Raw genomic sequence first — 17,237 nt, 5'->3', positions numbered from 1 at the left:
TTTAAGTTGATGGAAGCCACATAGCTCGGGCATTAATACTACATGTTCATTTAAATCGCAATTTTTGAGCTAACCCGCGAGCCAACTCGCGAACTATTTTTTCAAGCCAACCCACAAGCCATAGTTTTGAGCCAACCTGCGAGCCAACCCTAACCCGACTCGGATCGAGTTGGGTTGAGTTTTCTGGCTCATTTTTTTTTTCGAGTCAACCCTAACCCGGCTCATTCTTTTCGGGTTGCATGCGGGTCGAGCCGGATTGGCCCGTTTTGCCAATTCTAATTATGATATTAATTTCTAGTCGGGGCTTAGTCATCTTCACCCTTCTCCAAATGTATAGTTGATGAAAATCGAACTAAAACTCTTTCCTTATTCTATTCAGCATATGTCGTCAATCAAGCTTCACCTAATCAGTTGTGCCTTAAGGCACGTTTGGTACACAAGATATGATAAGGCCTGATAGTATAAGACTTGATAGTATAAGATTTGATTGTATAAGACCTGATTAAATTTTAATACTCTCCAGCGTTTGGTATGATATTGTATAAGATAATGAATTGTATAAAATAATACTATCCAATATTTGATAATGCACTGTATAATACTAGATAAGATAAAAGTAAATATTTTTGACAGAAATATCCTTTAATATAAAATTTATATAATTTTTCTAAATATGTCATATGATATTAATTTTTATAAAAATATATCAATGAGTCAAAAATATATTAATTTTGTTGAAATAAAAATCTTCAATATATATTTTTTTAAATTATGCCTATTATATATATTAAATTAAAAAATCGATATGCATAATATCAAATATAAGGCATCATGGAATATCATTGAATCAAATGAAAACAAAAGAAGCATCATCACTTCATCATACCAAACAGGTCCTTAATTTTTTAATTCTTGCATAACTCTCTTTCTTCTTCTTCCTCTTATTATTATTATTTATTTATTTTTGTAACATGAATGAAACCAAAGTGAGGATATCATTTTTGGTGCACTTGGATCACCCTTTTTTTGTGGTCCCTTCTCACAAATCGGGAGAGCAAAAAGAGAATTTTATTTTTTTTTGTGTGTGGATAAAACTAGAAAATATTTTTGTCCATATGAGAGAGAACACCCATCATTCAATGGTCATCATTTTAAATTTTCTCCAAAGTGAGGAGTGAACAAACGTTGTTTCAATTATTTACCTATTACTAATTTTATTTTTACACGTGGCATTTTTATATTTTTAAATCATATGCTGTTTTTTTAACTTTAAACTCTTAATTTACTATTGAATTTTCTATTTTTTCCTTTTCAGTTTTTTAAATGAAATATGTTTGGACAATTTTTTTTTCTCCATTTCATGTGCAAATACTTTAAAAATAGGAAAGTGAAATTAATTCTTAAGAAATAAAAAACAAACCGATCTTTGGTTTATTTTAAGTTATTTGTCACTTTAGAAAATTTAAAAGTCATTCATTATTTTTTTTAATTTTATCCTTATTTTTGGTATCTTATTTAAACATTGATTGTGTAAGAGGATAATGAAATTATATTTTTTAAAAATTAAAAGAATTTTATGACATTTTTAAGTCTTATTCGAAACCTTAAATGAGAATTATTTTGAAAGACGGATTAATTAAAATTTTGATATATGTTAACTGAACGCCTCTTTAATGATTTTATATAAGCCTACATGTGCTAAAAAATTTCACAAAGAAAATGGAGGATGCGAGGATCGAACCCAGAACACCGAGGATCTGATACCATGTAAAAAATCAATTCAACTCAAAAATTTAAGTTGTTAAGTGAATGCCTCTTTAATAGCTTTATATATATCTAAATTGGATTTGTAGAGTGAGGGATGCGATGATCGAACCCAGGACACCGATGATGATCTGATATCATGTAAAGAATCAATTCAACTCAAAAGTTTAAATTATTAAGTGAATGCCTCTTTAATAGCTTTATATATTTCTAACAGTTATCCAACTTGAGAGTATAGAATTGGATTTGTAGAGTAGGGCATTCACTTGGGAAGTGCATGGAAGGTTCTTGTAGGAATAATTATTGATAGAATGAAGTATACAAATAAGACGACATTCTTTCGATGGTGCCGGGCCACAACACTACATAGAAAAACCAAAACATGTAACACAACCTTATCGGATGCAACTAAATATTTGTAATTAATACTACACAAGAAAGAGACAGGTTCCTAATTAATCAGAAGGCACAGAAAGAGAATAATTCTAAAACATGAGATATATAGTAGGCAGAGAAAGTACCTTAGCTATGCCTAGATTCATGCTATGTGTCATAACAGAAAAGAAAAGAAAAAAATCAAAAAAAGATGACCATGTCACGAGCTGCACCTTTGTATCCAGCAGGAAACATTGGAATACCATACAAGGAAACAAGTTACAAATTAAACCCCAGTTTTGTTCTGGATGTGCACACAGGAACTCAACACAATAAATTTCACTTTTCATCAGCATAGTCTATGCCACAATATGCTTTGATTCGACACTCTGATTCTAAGGCCTTTTTTGTGGCATAGAAACGTAGGTAATCATAATGATCAAATGGCTTATAACGTCTTGGATGCTCTTCATCAACTAACTCTTCTTGTGTTTGAACCATCTTATCGCCAAGTGAAAACAGTCCCATTGAGTACCTTACCTTCTTTGCACTTATTATGACTCGGTGTTCACAACATCGTATCCTGTCGTTACTCCAAACCTAAGACATGAAAACAAGAGTCCCTTTCTGTAAATCTATATTGAAAATTTCTTTTTCCATTAAGTTAATAAAATCAGCCCAGTTTCTAAAAGTCATGAACACTTTAACTGAATAGTAAGTAAGATAAAGATTTATGGTTAACTGAATCAATATATCAATAATTCAAAACATTTTCACTAACAAAAGGTTCTCAAAGATGCACAAGTGAAAAATGACCCACCTTAAATGCATCGCCAGCCAGGATCAGAAACATGAAGGGTGAGGGATCAGCATCAATCCACTCTCCATTTTTCAATTTTACTTGCAAACCAATTACATTATTCTGATGCAAAATGGTAAAGAAAGAAGTGTCCGTGTGAGCATGCAATCCCAAATTATTGTCATCCTTCTGCGGCAGTTTGTATTTGAAGCTCCGAAGCATGTAATTGGTTGATTTAAGTAGGGAATCACAGTGCCTTTGGTCCACACCATAGCCATCAAACACCATTCGCTTAGTGATATGGTCTAATTCTATTAGCAGCTTTGCATAGAGATTGAGTGTCTCACTATTCTCAATATGAAAATTAGAAACCACAGTCAATAACAATAATATAAACATATCATATATATAATTAGGAATGTAAATAATAATAATAATAATAAAGAACATAACTAAATTCAAAGCAGTACCAGAAATGATCATATCCTGATGGCCACATAAGTTTGGTGAACTTTTGAACTCCTTCCATGGATAATGGATCATTGATTCCTTGGGATTCATATAGAGGAGCATGGACACTTTGTCCATAATAACCATGATAGGGCTTATCACTGGTCTTTTGCATTTTTGTTTCCAATGGAAGATCAAATAGTTCTTCCATTAGAGTAAAAACAGAGTTGTATAGCTCCATGGGAACTTTATCACACAGAGCATAAAAAAAACCATGATCCTCAAGTGCACTCCGAATCACATGGCATGCTGAAGCCCACGTTTCTGTACCAGGCTTCAACTTCTCATCAGTGAAGTCCACAACAGGAACCTTGCAAGCTGTTTGGGAACCCATGATCCTAAAATAATAATATTTCTAGTCTTTTCCAACAAGCAACTACGATTACAAGCTTAGGCCTTTGCTTTTCTGGTTACTTCATAATTTCATCATAATTTTTTTGAAGAAAAGGGTTATTTACATACTTACCTATCTCCCCCTCTCTCTGTTGTAGGCCTGTCAAGAAAATTCTATCTCAAGATGGGTAGGAAGATGGGCAATAATTCGGGGAAAGAAAATTATAAAATAATTTCAGCCTTTAATGTGCCTCTAGTTGCTAATGGAGAATTGGTTGATTTGACGACGATTTCAATTTGTTATGTAATCAATCATATCTTGTGTTTAATAAGAATTATAGCCTTTTCAATTAATTTGGATGGTACTCAAATATCAATGTTAATTAGACCCAATAAAAGAGAAAATGATGAAAGTATAAAGTCAAATTAAGTGTGGCGTAACATGTTCACTTATTCTTTGCAACAAGGAGTATAGACAAAGGTAGGGTGTCAAAATGGATCGTCACGATGAGACACGAATTTGATACAAAATGAATATATGCAATAGGAACATGATACAAATTTTTATTCGTGTCAAAATCTTCAAAATGAACACAATATAAATTTTTTGCGAGTTGACACGTCACGAATGATGTTTAAAATGGGTTAAAACGGTAATTGATAAAAAAATGGGTCAAAATTATAAAAAATAAAAAATATATGAATAAAATTCCTATTGAGACGATATGACACAAATTTTTTGCTTGTCATTTTTTCTCAACACGAATACAACATAAATTTTTTTACGGATTAACTCGAACACAAATTTTGATGTCGTGTCGTGGGTTGATCCGCGTGTCCTAACCTACTTTAACACCTCTGGACAAAGCTGAAAAATAGAATATTGAAGATTTCATGTGAAAATTTCTTATCAGATTAGTGTAAGAACTTGGGGTTGAATCTCAGGTTTATTGGAGACCAGAGGTTTAAAGAAGAAAAATTAGAAGTACTTCCCATGGTATAATACGCATTCATAAACCAAAAAAGAAAAGAAAAGAGTATTTAATAGAAAAACTCATAAATTTATCACGTCCCTGTCAGAAAGACAAGAATTGCTCGGACTATGTAGAATTTTTATGATATCAATCACTAAATAAAGGAAAAATTATGTGTCATTTTAAAGGATACACTTAAGTTATTTTAGGAGAAAGGTAGACATAAAAAGTGAAATTCATATTTTTATTTTTATTTTTTCAATAAGATCCACACTTTTTTATAACTATCTTTTTTTTAAAATGACCTAAATACGTGTTTTTTTTAAAGAACACATACTTTCCCTATAAATAAATCAATCATAATGGACAAACTTTATACAAACTTAACAAAACGTCTCGTTCAATTTGTATGCTTATTCGTTGGTTTGGTTCCTTGCCATTAAAACAGTTAAGCCTATTCAAAGTCGTCCGGGCCTAGTGAATAGGGCACCGCGCGTGTCATTGGAGCACATAGTGTGTCTGTGAATGGCTCAAGGACCATAATGGATCGGCAAGAACAATAAAGAAAAGCTTATGGGTAATATCATATATGAGTGCATCGCATCGGATATTTTGTTACAAGAGATTTTATAGCTCATTTTTAATTATGTATTTTTAAAAGTATATAATTAAAAAATAGTTACAAAAATAATACAAAAATAAACAGTATCATTCCTACAACATAATTCTTATATTTTCGATCATATATATATATATATATATATATATATATATATATATATATATATATATATTCGACAACAAGTAACTTTGGACTCCATTGGCATTTGGAGGGCCCTGTAGCTTGTAACGCTTCTTACGCATAGGCATGTGCACGTACCATACCACTCAACTAAAGTTGTGTTACTTGGGAAATATTTTCCAGGCCATACGAGGATTTCTTAATGCATGTCTATGTGTTAGAGAGATATTCTGTACAAGATTGTTGTTATAATCATTTTGATACTCATACTATTTTCTTTCAAGGGTTTATTTATCTTTAGGAACCTGAAGTATATACCATATTTGAACCTATTTATTCTTGTACTTCGTTTAGTGTAAACCTTAGTCTGAATTAGTGTTTTAAAATTTAGACCAGTCATCGACTCATCGAAGTACCGAGTGAGTAGTTCAATTGGATTCAATTAGATTTTAAAATAATATATAATAAATATTAAATTATGAACATTACGTGCAACCAAAAAAAGTGATTTAGTGATAAACCTTTCAATCTTCAAACAAAGGGACTCAAATTTGAATTTCGTTGTTTGCAAAATGTGTATATTTTACACACTTTTTTTTGGGTAGTCTGTAGGGGTTAAACACCCTACAAAAAGCTAAGACAACAAAACATTATGAAACTTACAAGAAGAAATGAAATCAGCAAAAAATAGAAAACGAATAGCAGGAGGTGGATTTGGGAAAATACACAAATTCTCCTCCATATGGTTATCGAGTGGGAACTTTGAAAGCCAGTCTGCACAAGCATTAGTTTCCCTGTATGTGTGGCATAAGTGAACCTCCTAATTTTTCTGTAACCATGTTCAAATTCGAGCCGCCAGTTGTAGCTCTCGAACTGCTCCTCCATGTTTGGTGAGTAAAGTGATAATAGAACTTGAATCACTTTCAATAATGATGTGTTTCCAACCTCCAACCTAGGCAAGTTCCAAACCTTTCAGAACTCCCCAAAGCTCCGCCACAAACACAGAACAGTGACCAATATGATATGCAAAACCTTGGATCCAGTGACCAGACGCATCTCTGAGAACACCACCACAGGTAGACCCTCCATTGTTACCTCTTGCAGCACCATCAGTGTTTAGCTTAATCCAGCCTTCCATTGGGGGGTTCCAGCTAACGGGCACTTGCGCATATTCTCTCCGAGGCATCAAACCAAGATTATTCTCAAAAGCTTGATTAAACTCTATGACTTTAAGCATATTTTACACACTTTAACATAAACCTAGTATTGTTATGGGGGATAGGATATTGTGACAACCAAATAATGTTACTACCAATGTTACTACCACATCTTAACCGTTGATTTTCGCCAATCAACGGTTATCATTTTTCAAATCAAATTCATTAATTAATTATTAATTCGCAATAAATGATAACCGTTGATTGACGAAAATCAACGGTTAAGATGTGGTAGTAACATTGGTAGTAACATTATTTGGTTGTCACAATATCCTATCCCTTGTTATGGACACAAGTATTTTCTGTATTTTTCTTGTTTTGAAAGTTAAAAGTTAAAATACAAAATAAAAATAAATCAGACATATTCTCTAACTTTGATTCAAAAAACAAAAAAACAGATACACGTTTTAATATTTTTTTTACAAAACAGATCTTATTAAACAAATTTTATTTATTTTTTTATTATGAAAACCAAAAAATTATTTTTAGAAACCATATTCAAACTCTGAATCCATGAACAAATCTATCCAACTTCATTCGTTGGGTAGAGACACGGAACATGGACTGTGACACATTGTGTGGTACCGCAATTATTCTTTGCGCAATTGTTATATAAGTTAAAATTATGTTGTCTATTTATTAAAAGAAAATAAATAAATTATGTTGTCTAACACCATTATCTAATGAAAATAATTGCACGGAAATTGATTAATTTCAAATGGTCCAGACGCAACCTGTAAATGAATACATCATGATATCAAAGATCCAACAGAAGTATGGTTGGCTTTCTTTAATTTTTTTTTTTATATATATATTTTACTAAATGGTCCTCCACCAATCAATCTTTGATTCTCAAGTCCTAAAACTTCCAAAGATTTACATCCATAATTCAGTGTCATCAAAGGATTAACTTAAATAAATTATTATTATTGAAAATGAAAATGAAAATGAATCAACTAATAAATAATATATCTATCTATCTATCTATCTATCTATATATATATATATATATATATATATATATATATATATATATATATATATATATAAAGAGAGAGAGAAGAGACACCAATTAAATCAAAATCATAAAATTAAAAATTTCTATCATAGATAGAGACAATATCTATAAAATTTTACGTTATTACACAGTTATTTAATACTTTATCAATATATGTTAAAAGTTAAAACTAATTAACATAATATATATTTGAAATACATAGAAATAAGAATCACTTGTATATATTGCGCAAACACAAATATCTGCAACTTCTTTAGGCATAAAAAAGTTTCAATGCCAAAAAGAAAAGAAAGATCAACCTCTCTGTCTATAAGTCTTTTTCAATTGTTTATAATACAATAAAGTTGCTCTTGATATCTAATTTTTTTTTCTTTTACCTTCGACATCAATTATATGAGACACAAAATAAGACGAAAAGAGAGGCAAAACCTGAATAATTTTGTTTGCCAAGCTAAGTAACTCTGCTTGGTTCAAATCCGAAGAATATATATTTTGCTTATGTGACCATGGAATCTCTACGACATATACTTTAGTCGTATATGGGAGAATGAAATAAATATTTTTAGAAAATAAATAAATATTTTAAAATTATCAATGTTGTCATTGCATATCTACTATATAACTTGATCAACATGAGTTCAAACCCAGCTTAAATTAACCATAATCCTCCAATCTTGTAATCAAATTAGGGAAGGAAAAGTGAAGATATGGGCTCAGAAACCACTCTAAAGCTTCCTTTCATTGACTTTAATAACCTCAAGTTGGAAGTCAACAGTCCTGAGTGGGAGGCAGTGAAATCCCAAGTCCACAATGCTCTAGTAGAGTATGGTTGCTTTGAAGCAATTTTTGATAAAGTTCCTGCAGACCTTCTCAAAGCCTTGTTTGCTACAATTGAAGAGCTCTTTGATCTCCCTCTACAAACAAAGATGCTCAACATGTCTAAGAAGCCCTATCATGGTTATGTTGGACAATATCCTATGGTTCCACTTTATGAGAGCATGGGCATTGATGATGCAAATGTCTCTGAGGAAGTAGAAAGCATGACCAACATCTTGTGGCCTAAGGGAAACCCAAGTTTTAGGCACGTACTCATTAAAATTTCAAATACTTAATTGTGTAAATTAAACCACTTTTATTTTGGAAACTTATATTCTTTTTGTTCCTTTTTCTTTTGTTTGTCTTTCAAAATTTGGCAGCAAAACAATACAATCCTTCTCTGAGCAGCTATCAGAGTTAGATCAGATTATTAGGAAGATGATTTTGGAGAGCTTGGGTGTTGAAAAGTACTTGGAGGAGCACATGAACTCAACCAATTACCTTCTCCGGATTATGAAATACAAAGGACCTCAAACCAGTGACACAAAGCTAGGCCTCACTACACACACAGATAAGAACATAGTGACCATATTATACCAAAATGAAGTGGAGGGTTTAGAGGTTATGACCAAAGATGGAAAATGGATAACCTACAAGCCTTCCCCAGACACTTTCGTTGTTATGATTGGTGAATCACTCCATGTAAATTCTATTCACCACTTTTTATTATTAAAATAACCGTAGTATATACCAACTATAGTTAAAAAATATGATCATTATTATTATTGAATGATATTGAAGATTTATAATTTATGTGGTTGTGATATGAATTTTGCAGGCATGGTCAAACGGCAGGGTGTATCCGCCGTTTCACAGAGTGATGATGAGTGGGAATGAGGCAAGATACTCAGCAGGGCTATTCTCTATCCCAAAAGGAGGGTACCTTATAAAAGCCCCAGAGGAGCTGGTGGATGAGGAACACCCTTTGCTCTTTAAGCCTTATGATCATGTTGAGTTCCTCAAGTATTATTACACTGAAAAAGGCCAGAGAGATCAGTTTGCTATGCGCACTTATTGTGGTGTTTGAGCTGTCGTTCATTGAGTACCATAATAATGTTGTTGTGTGTTCAAATGTTCCCTTTTGGACTAAATAAAACTTCCTTTTGTGTTTGCTTTGATCTTAATCAACCTTTCATAGTTCTTAGATTGGGGTCAAGTTATTAGGAAGATGATTTAGGAGTGCTAAAATATTGAAGAATAATTGAGACTCAACAAAAGTGGTAAATGGGCTGGGTTAGATTGAGTTATGGCCTAAATATGTATATAAATATTTTGAGTTATGGCCTAAATATGTTAGGTTCATATAAAATATTTTGAGTATGATATTATCTTTAAGTTTAGTGTAAGTTAAATTATAGACCTAACTTATATTTAAAAATAAAATAAAAAGTATAATTTGAGCTTTTTAGTATGTTAAAACCTATTGAACCTTCAAGATATATCAAGAATTAAAAAAATATTATTTTATTATTTAAATTTATTTGAAAAATTACTATATTTTATTAAAATAAATAATATAATATACACTTGTAAATCCGACTTTACAAAAGAAGGCTTAAAACCATTTTTTAAGGCCTAAATTTATTTTATTTTATTAAATATAGTACTAAGTGCTTGTTTGTGAAGTCTTTCTTTTAGCTTCTCTTCCCCTTATAAGTAGAAGTTAGGTCAAACAGCTTTTTACAAAAACTCTTATAACAAAAGAAAAAATTATAATGAAAAAAAAAAAGTCAAAAGATAAAAGTTCCTAAGATGAACTTTTTTTAAGTTGTATCAACTTATCTTTAATTTGAACTTTTAAGCTAAATTTTTTATATAATCATCAAATAAATTTTATTTTATTTTTAATTTGTAGCTTAAAAGAAAGAAATTTCAAACAGTATCTAACTTCAGTCAGATAAGCCTTATTTACAAATATAAAGTTAGCTGATTATCATTTCTTGGGGTATTACTATGAAAGCCCCAAACGAATGAAACTCGGCTTGGCCTAAACTCAAACTAAGGTCCAAGATCATATTTACCGAATCACGTTCGAGGATTAGATATTCAACCAACGAAAGCAGAATATGCAATTTCATTAATTAATCATGTTTGTAGGAATGCAGAATACGCAACTTCACCAATCTCAATTACCGTGGCTGGTACGTGTCTAGCATATGATGCTTTTCAAGCTAAAAGAAACAAGAAATTAATCATAAATAAGCAAAAATTGTTCATAAATATTATAAAATATTGAATATTCCATCTCAGTCATTCTTTTACTCAATTTATATATTTTGATAACAGGAAGCACCGGACAAAAGTGAAAAGTGAAAAAGCAAAAATGCAACGTGATCCGCACGGTAACTAGCGCGATCCGCGTCATAAGACCAAAAGCTCATTGTTTTGCCGCGCGATCCGCATGAATTTGGTTCGGTTCGTGCGGGCGTCCTTTATTTCTTTTAATTGGATGCGAATTGCACCGGAGGAAGCCCAATTGGGGGTAGATTTGGAAGATGTTTTCCTAAACCTAAAAAGGGAGAACAGAAACGAAAAAGAGGACATTCAGTGACAAGCAGAAAAACAAGGAAGATAGAGAGAGAATTCTTGGAGCCTTTGAAAAATCTAAAGATCAAGATTGAAGACTTTCATCTTATTTTTTAGAGTAAACACCATTTTTGGTCCCTGGCAATATCTACGAAATTCTTTTTAGTCCATGGCAATAAAAAAGGACCAAATTGGTCCATAAAATTATGAAAAAAGGGCCACATTAGTCCTTATGTCAACTCCCCCGTCACTAACGTGGCCCTTTTTACATACTGTTAGGGACCAATTTGGTCCTTTTTTATTGCCAGGGACTAAAAAGGATTTCGTAGATATTGCCAGGGACCAAAAATGGTGTTTACTCTATTTTTTATCATTAGGTTCTGAAAGTTATTCTTTTTACATTTTAATCGTCAGACATGAATATGTTCTTGCTAGTGTCTATTATTGTGGTAAGGATCATAACTCTTAATGTGAACCCCTTATAGTTTGGTTAAATTTATATATTTTTTATTCAAATTGTGTTTTGTTTTACCTTGTTCTTCATCTTTTAATTCTTCTAGAACTGATCAATCTATTAGGATTGCGAGGATTAGGGTTTTCAATAGGGATATTGAGATTCTAATTCTTGACAAAAGGTAAAATAATTGTTTATGTATGCACTAGGGATAGGTTACATGAACCGCAAACGTTAAGGATTCATTGATTCTAAGTCTTAACTTGAAAAAGAATTTATAAGGGATTATGATTCTAATAGAGTTAATAATGTTAAAGTCATTAAGGAATTAGGGCTTAACCAACTAAATGAAAGATATTGAATCGTTTGACCAATCGAATAATTAAATATAAACATTAATTCATGCTACAAGGTGGGGATCATAAAAGTGTTTGTTTCTCTTTCCGCAATATTTCCCATCTATTTTCTCAATCATTACTCTTGTGTTTTTGAAAATCTTGAAACATCCTCTATTTCCTTGATTTATTTTTATTTTGCATAAGCAACATTTGTTCTCTAAAATTAATTTTATTAATCCAACAAGAAAAAAATAGTTATAATAAATTTGGTACCTCAATTCTCGTGGAGACGATACTTTACTTATCACTTATTACTTGGAACGATCGGTACACTTGCCGAGTTCACAACATTGTCTAATACATCATAAAGTGAAAATAATTGGACGAAAATTGATTAATTTCAAGTGGTCCATAGTCCAGAGCAACTTGTACACGACAGGAAATCAAAATCCAACAAAATTATTTAAAAAAAAAACCCAGAAGTATGGTTCGGTTTCTTTAATTTAGTTTTGGGATAAGATATCGTTACTACCAATTAATGTTACTATCATGTCTTAACCGTTGATTTTCGCAAATTAACGGTTATTATTTTCACAAATCAAACTCATTAATTAATTATTTATTCGTAATAAATAATAACCATTGATTGACGAAAATCAACGGTTAAGATATGATAGTAATATTGATAATAACATTATTTGTTAATAACAACTTCCTATCCCTTTAGTTTTTGGGTTTTATAAGAGTTATATTGTAAGAAAAGTGATTGTGTAATGTTATAGAGATTCGTTTTGCGTGCCATAGTTTTTTTTGTTTTAAAAAGTGTGAGCCTCACAAAAGATTGTGTATGTAGGAAAGTTTTTCTAATCATGTTAAAGGAGAAACTAAAACTCCTTAGTTTTTATGTATTTTACTAAATGGTCCTATATCCGCGAATCAATCTTTGATCGTCGTGTTCGAAAACTTCCAAAGATTACATCCATAATTCAGTATCAGCAAGGCATTGACTTGAATAAATTATTATTTTTGAAAATGACAGAGAAGAACCTATTACCTAAAGCTATATAGTTTTAATACATTCATTACCAAAATAATATTATTTTAAGTTAAAAAGTTAAAAAATTATAATGAAAAAGCCATTATAATCCTGAAATAAATTATTACAAAAATACCTTAATTTTTGTCTTAAAACGATGTCATTTTAAACTCAATATTGTAGATAACTTATCGATATTAACTATAAAAAAAACGAATCCAGTTTTGTGTTTTTAAAACAAGTTGACTTATTTACCAAAAAAAAAAAGTTGACTTTATCTGCAAGAAATTGACTTTATCTCCAACTTGTAAAAATATATTGAACCCATAATATAAGAAAGATAAGTATATATTCGTTTCAAGATATTTCTGCCGGCATATACCGTTGTTCATGATACATATTAATATGTGAAATTTAATTTGTCAAATGATAATAGTTTAGTTACAGTTAGTGTCAGAGAAATGAGCAGAAGTGAGAGTATATATTCGATCTTTTACAGGAATGTCTCCCAAGGATTTAAAACCTTAATTCCAGAATCCGTTCTAAATCAGACTTATCGCGAAATAAAGAATCGATTTAAATATTTCAAAAATAAAATAATATAAAATAAATATATGTGAAATCTGATTCTAATTCTAATTCTGGTATAATGATTGAATGGGTCACGAAAGGAAAAAATCAATGATTCAAATAATACAGATTTTATTTTTTGTTACAAAATCCATCGTACTTTTTCAACATTAGAGCACTTTTGTTTTAGATATTAAAATTGGCCAGTTTTATAACTCTTTTTCTTTTATTATTAATTTTATACAATATAATCACATACAAATTATCCAAATTTCTCACCACTAGGTCAATTCTAGTAGCTTTCTTTTATGGGTTTTATAAGAGTTATGTTGTAGGAAAAATGATTGTGTAATGTTATAGAGATTCGTTTTGCGTGCTAATTTCTTTTTTTTCAAAAAGTGTGGGCCCCATAAAATGTTGTGTGTAGGAAAGTTTGTTGTGTCATGTTAAATGACAAATGCAAACCCCTTCTTTTATTATTGGCTTTAATGTTTCTAAATTGAATGTAGATAAGTTATCTACATTCACTCCTAAAACGATGTCGTTTTGGATTGAAAAATTAAAAAATTATAATGAAAAATACTATTATAACCCTGAAATAAATTATAATTACAAAAATACTTTGATTTCCGCCTCAAAACGACGTCGTTTTTGGCTCACTGTAGATAAGTTATATACATTGACCGTAGAAAAAGTAAACCTTTTATTATTATTCAACTAGATAACAACGGAACTACATCAAATTAACAATTAAAATATGAATTTTGACAAAATCTCTTATCATTATTAGTGTTGCGTCTACGGTAAATATATCCATCACAAAAGTAATAAAGTGATGAGAAAAAATATAGTTCCTACTAGGATTAAGTACTGCGAGCATTATTTTAACTATACCTCTTAATTTGGACAATTCAAGAGATGTTTTGAAGGAAAGTGATTTTCAAATATGAAAAAGCCAATTAAATAAAATAAAGAACAATAACAAGTTATGACTAATTGCAAAGAGACAAGATCAGATAATTAAAGATGGATTTTAAAATTCAATAACAAAAACTACAGTTATAGTTTATTTCCCTTCCGATGTTTAATTCAATTCAATAACTTTCTATCTCAATTAAGCTATTCACCATCAAATATTCAGTTGGTTAAGTCTTAATATCTTATTTTTTTTAACTCTTTAACCTAATTGGAATCCTAATATCTAATAAACTTCTTTTAGATTAAGCCTTAAGTGCGATGAATTACAGAAGTTCACAATTCCTACAAGCCTATGTCTAGAACATGCAAGAACTGATGTTATACTTCTGTATAGATTAAGATCCTAATATGTCTATTGCGAACCTTAATCCTCTTTATTCCTATATAATTGATCAAGTCATACAAAAATTTAAATATGTAATTCAAGGTAAACACAAATAATTTGAGACAATTTATTAACAAAAAGAAACTAAATCAAAACAAGGATTAACGTTAGATCTATATCCCTAACCAGTAACCACAATGGAAAAATTAGCCAAATATATCTAGCTTAAACAAAATAATAAAGGGAAGAAGAACTCGATGAATCAATGGTGGAAGAAAGGTGATTGATCTCTAGAGTTTCTTTGTCTTGATCTTCTCTTTGAATCCTCTAAGCCGCAGTGTTGTCTAGTGTAGGGCTGAAAATAAGCCTGCGAGTGGGTTACCAATTTTTTATCACATTTTTCGTGTCCTTGGTTATATTTAGATCAATTACATGTTTAATTTGACCCTTAATACATAATATATTGGAAACACATCAATTAGCATATTGATCGACACAGTATGTTTATCAACTTTAACTTCTTTTAAAATAACAAAAATATAAAAATTGTTTAGAGTAAACTATACTTTATAATGAGGGAGTGACAAGTGTTAACAGCTATAGATCAATTACTGGTCTGTAGGACATATAATTTAGTCCTAATAAAATAAACCTTTTAATATTATCAATGTCAAATAACAATTCAGAGCATACCATTATATAACTTGATCACCAAAACTGATCAAGAGCACGCATAAGTTCAAACGCAGCTTAAATTAAGCATTCTCCTCACATCTTGCAATCAAATTAGAGAAGGAAAAGTGAAGTTATGGGCTCAGAGACCCCTCTAAAGCTTCCTGTCATTGATGTTACGAACCTCAGCTTGGAAGTCAACGGTCCAAAGTGGGAGGCAGTGAAATCCCAAGTGCACGATGCACTAGTAGAGTATGGTTGCTTTGAAGCAATTTATGATAAAGTTCCTTCAGACCTTCTCAAAGCCATGTTTGCTGCTATAAAGGAGCTATTTGATCTCCCCCTACAAACCAAGCAACTCAATGTGTCTGAGAAGCCATATCATGGTTATATGGGGCAACATCCTTTGGTCCCACTTTATGAGAGCATGGGCATTGATGATGCAAATGTCTATGAGAAAGTAGACAACATGACCAACACTTGGTGGCCTAATGGAAACCCAAGTTTTAGGCACGTACTCATTAAAATTTCATGTAGTTTATTATATAAACTTATATATATCTTTGCCTCTTAACTTTATTTGACTTTTGATTTGGCAGCAAAACTATACAATCCTACTCTGAGCAGCTATCTGAGTTAGATCAGATTATTAGGAAGATGATTTTGGAGAGCTTGGGTGTTGAAAAGTACTTCGAGGAACAGATGAACACATCAAATTATGTTCTCAGGGTTATGAAGTACGAAAGTCCTCAAAACAATGACACAGAGGTAGGACTCAGCGAACACACAGACAAGAACATAATGACAATATTGTACCAAAATGAAGTGGAGGGTTTAGAGGTTATGACCAAAGATGGAAAATGGATAAGCTGCAAGCCTTCCCCGAACAGTTTCGTTGTTATGATTGGTGACTCACTCCATGTAAATTCTATTCACCACTTGTCATTGTTAAAAAAAACCATACAACATACTAATTGTTAAAGTCATTATTATCTTTATTATTATTGAATGATGTTGAAGATTTATCATTTATGAAGTTGTTATATGACTTCTGCAGGCATGGTCAAACGGCAGGGTGCATCAGCCGTTTCACAGAGTGGTGATGAGTGGGAATGAGGCAAGGTATTCTGTAGGGCTGTTCTCTGCTCCCAAAGGAGGGAACCTTGTAAAAGCCCCAGAGGAGCTGGTTGACGAAGAACACCCTCTGCTCTTCAAGCCTTTTGATCCTATTGAGTTCTTCAATTATGTTTACACTGAAAAAGGCCAGAGAGATCAGAGTCCTCTGCACACTTTCTGTGGTGTTTGAGCTGTCATTGGAGTAAATTTTCATTATTCATGGACTTAGAAATAAACAAGTGGGTGGAGTAATGAAAATTTATCCACTGTGTACCATTTCAATGTTGTGTGTTCAAATGTTCCCTAGACAATTTACCTTTGTACTTAATAAAGATTCGCTGTGTGTGTGTTTTGCAGTGAATTTCTCCAATTGAATTGCAAATTGCAACATTATTTAGTGATCTTAATCAGGCTTTAATGGTTCTTATTTTGACAGAAAACGCATACAATGCTTCTAGGGATGAGTTATTTTATCATATTATTAGGAATATGATTTTGGAGAGTTATGATATTGAACAATACTTGGGACTCAACTAGATTATCGTTTCTTGGGGTAATGCAGACAAAGCCACCAAAACAATGAAATAAGGCTGAAAGGTCATATTTACCAAAAG

General features: G+C 31.3%; 3 protein-coding genes across 3 annotated transcripts; 2 read left to right on the top strand and 1 right to left on the bottom strand.

Moving 5' to 3' along the window:
- Nucleotides 1-2,478: 2,478 nt before the first annotated feature.
- On the bottom strand, nt 2,479-3,782 carry LOC133308478 (probable 2-oxoglutarate-dependent dioxygenase AOP1). The gene is made up of 3 exons (XM_061509108.1): nt 3,409-3,782; nt 2,960-3,284; nt 2,479-2,739 (listed from the first exon to the last, which is right to left on the bottom strand). The coding sequence occupies exons 1-3, from the start codon at nt 3,780-3,782 to the stop codon at nt 2,479-2,481; spliced, it is 960 nt and encodes a 319-aa protein (XP_061365092.1).
- Nucleotides 3,783-8,433: 4,651 nt separating this feature from the next.
- On the top strand, nt 8,434-9,635 carry LOC133308471 (probable 2-oxoglutarate-dependent dioxygenase AOP1). The gene is made up of 3 exons (XM_061509101.1): nt 8,434-8,813; nt 8,929-9,250; nt 9,387-9,635. Exons 1-3 carry the CDS (start codon nt 8,440-8,442, stop codon nt 9,633-9,635), a joined length of 945 nt encoding a protein of 314 aa, XP_061365085.1. The 5' UTR covers nt 8,434-8,439.
- Nucleotides 9,636-15,643: 6,008 nt separating this feature from the next.
- On the top strand, nt 15,644-16,813 carry LOC133308448 (probable 2-oxoglutarate-dependent dioxygenase AOP1). Its single transcript, XM_061509068.1, has 3 exons — nt 15,644-16,017; nt 16,107-16,428; nt 16,565-16,813. The coding sequence occupies exons 1-3, from the start codon at nt 15,644-15,646 to the stop codon at nt 16,811-16,813; spliced, it is 945 nt and encodes a 314-aa protein (XP_061365052.1).
- The last annotated feature ends 424 nt before the right edge of the window (nt 16,814-17,237 follow it).

This window comes from Gastrolobium bilobum, unplaced genomic scaffold (genome assembly GCF_033153095.1).
Source record: "Gastrolobium bilobum isolate Gb01-03AN ecotype WA unplaced genomic scaffold, APGP_CSIRO_Gbil_v1 utg3150, whole genome shotgun sequence".
Taxonomy (NCBI): domain Eukaryota; kingdom Viridiplantae; phylum Streptophyta; class Magnoliopsida; order Fabales; family Fabaceae; genus Gastrolobium; species Gastrolobium bilobum.
Note: the sequence above shows the minus strand (reverse complement) of the source record. Positions and strands in the feature narration are given on the sequence as shown.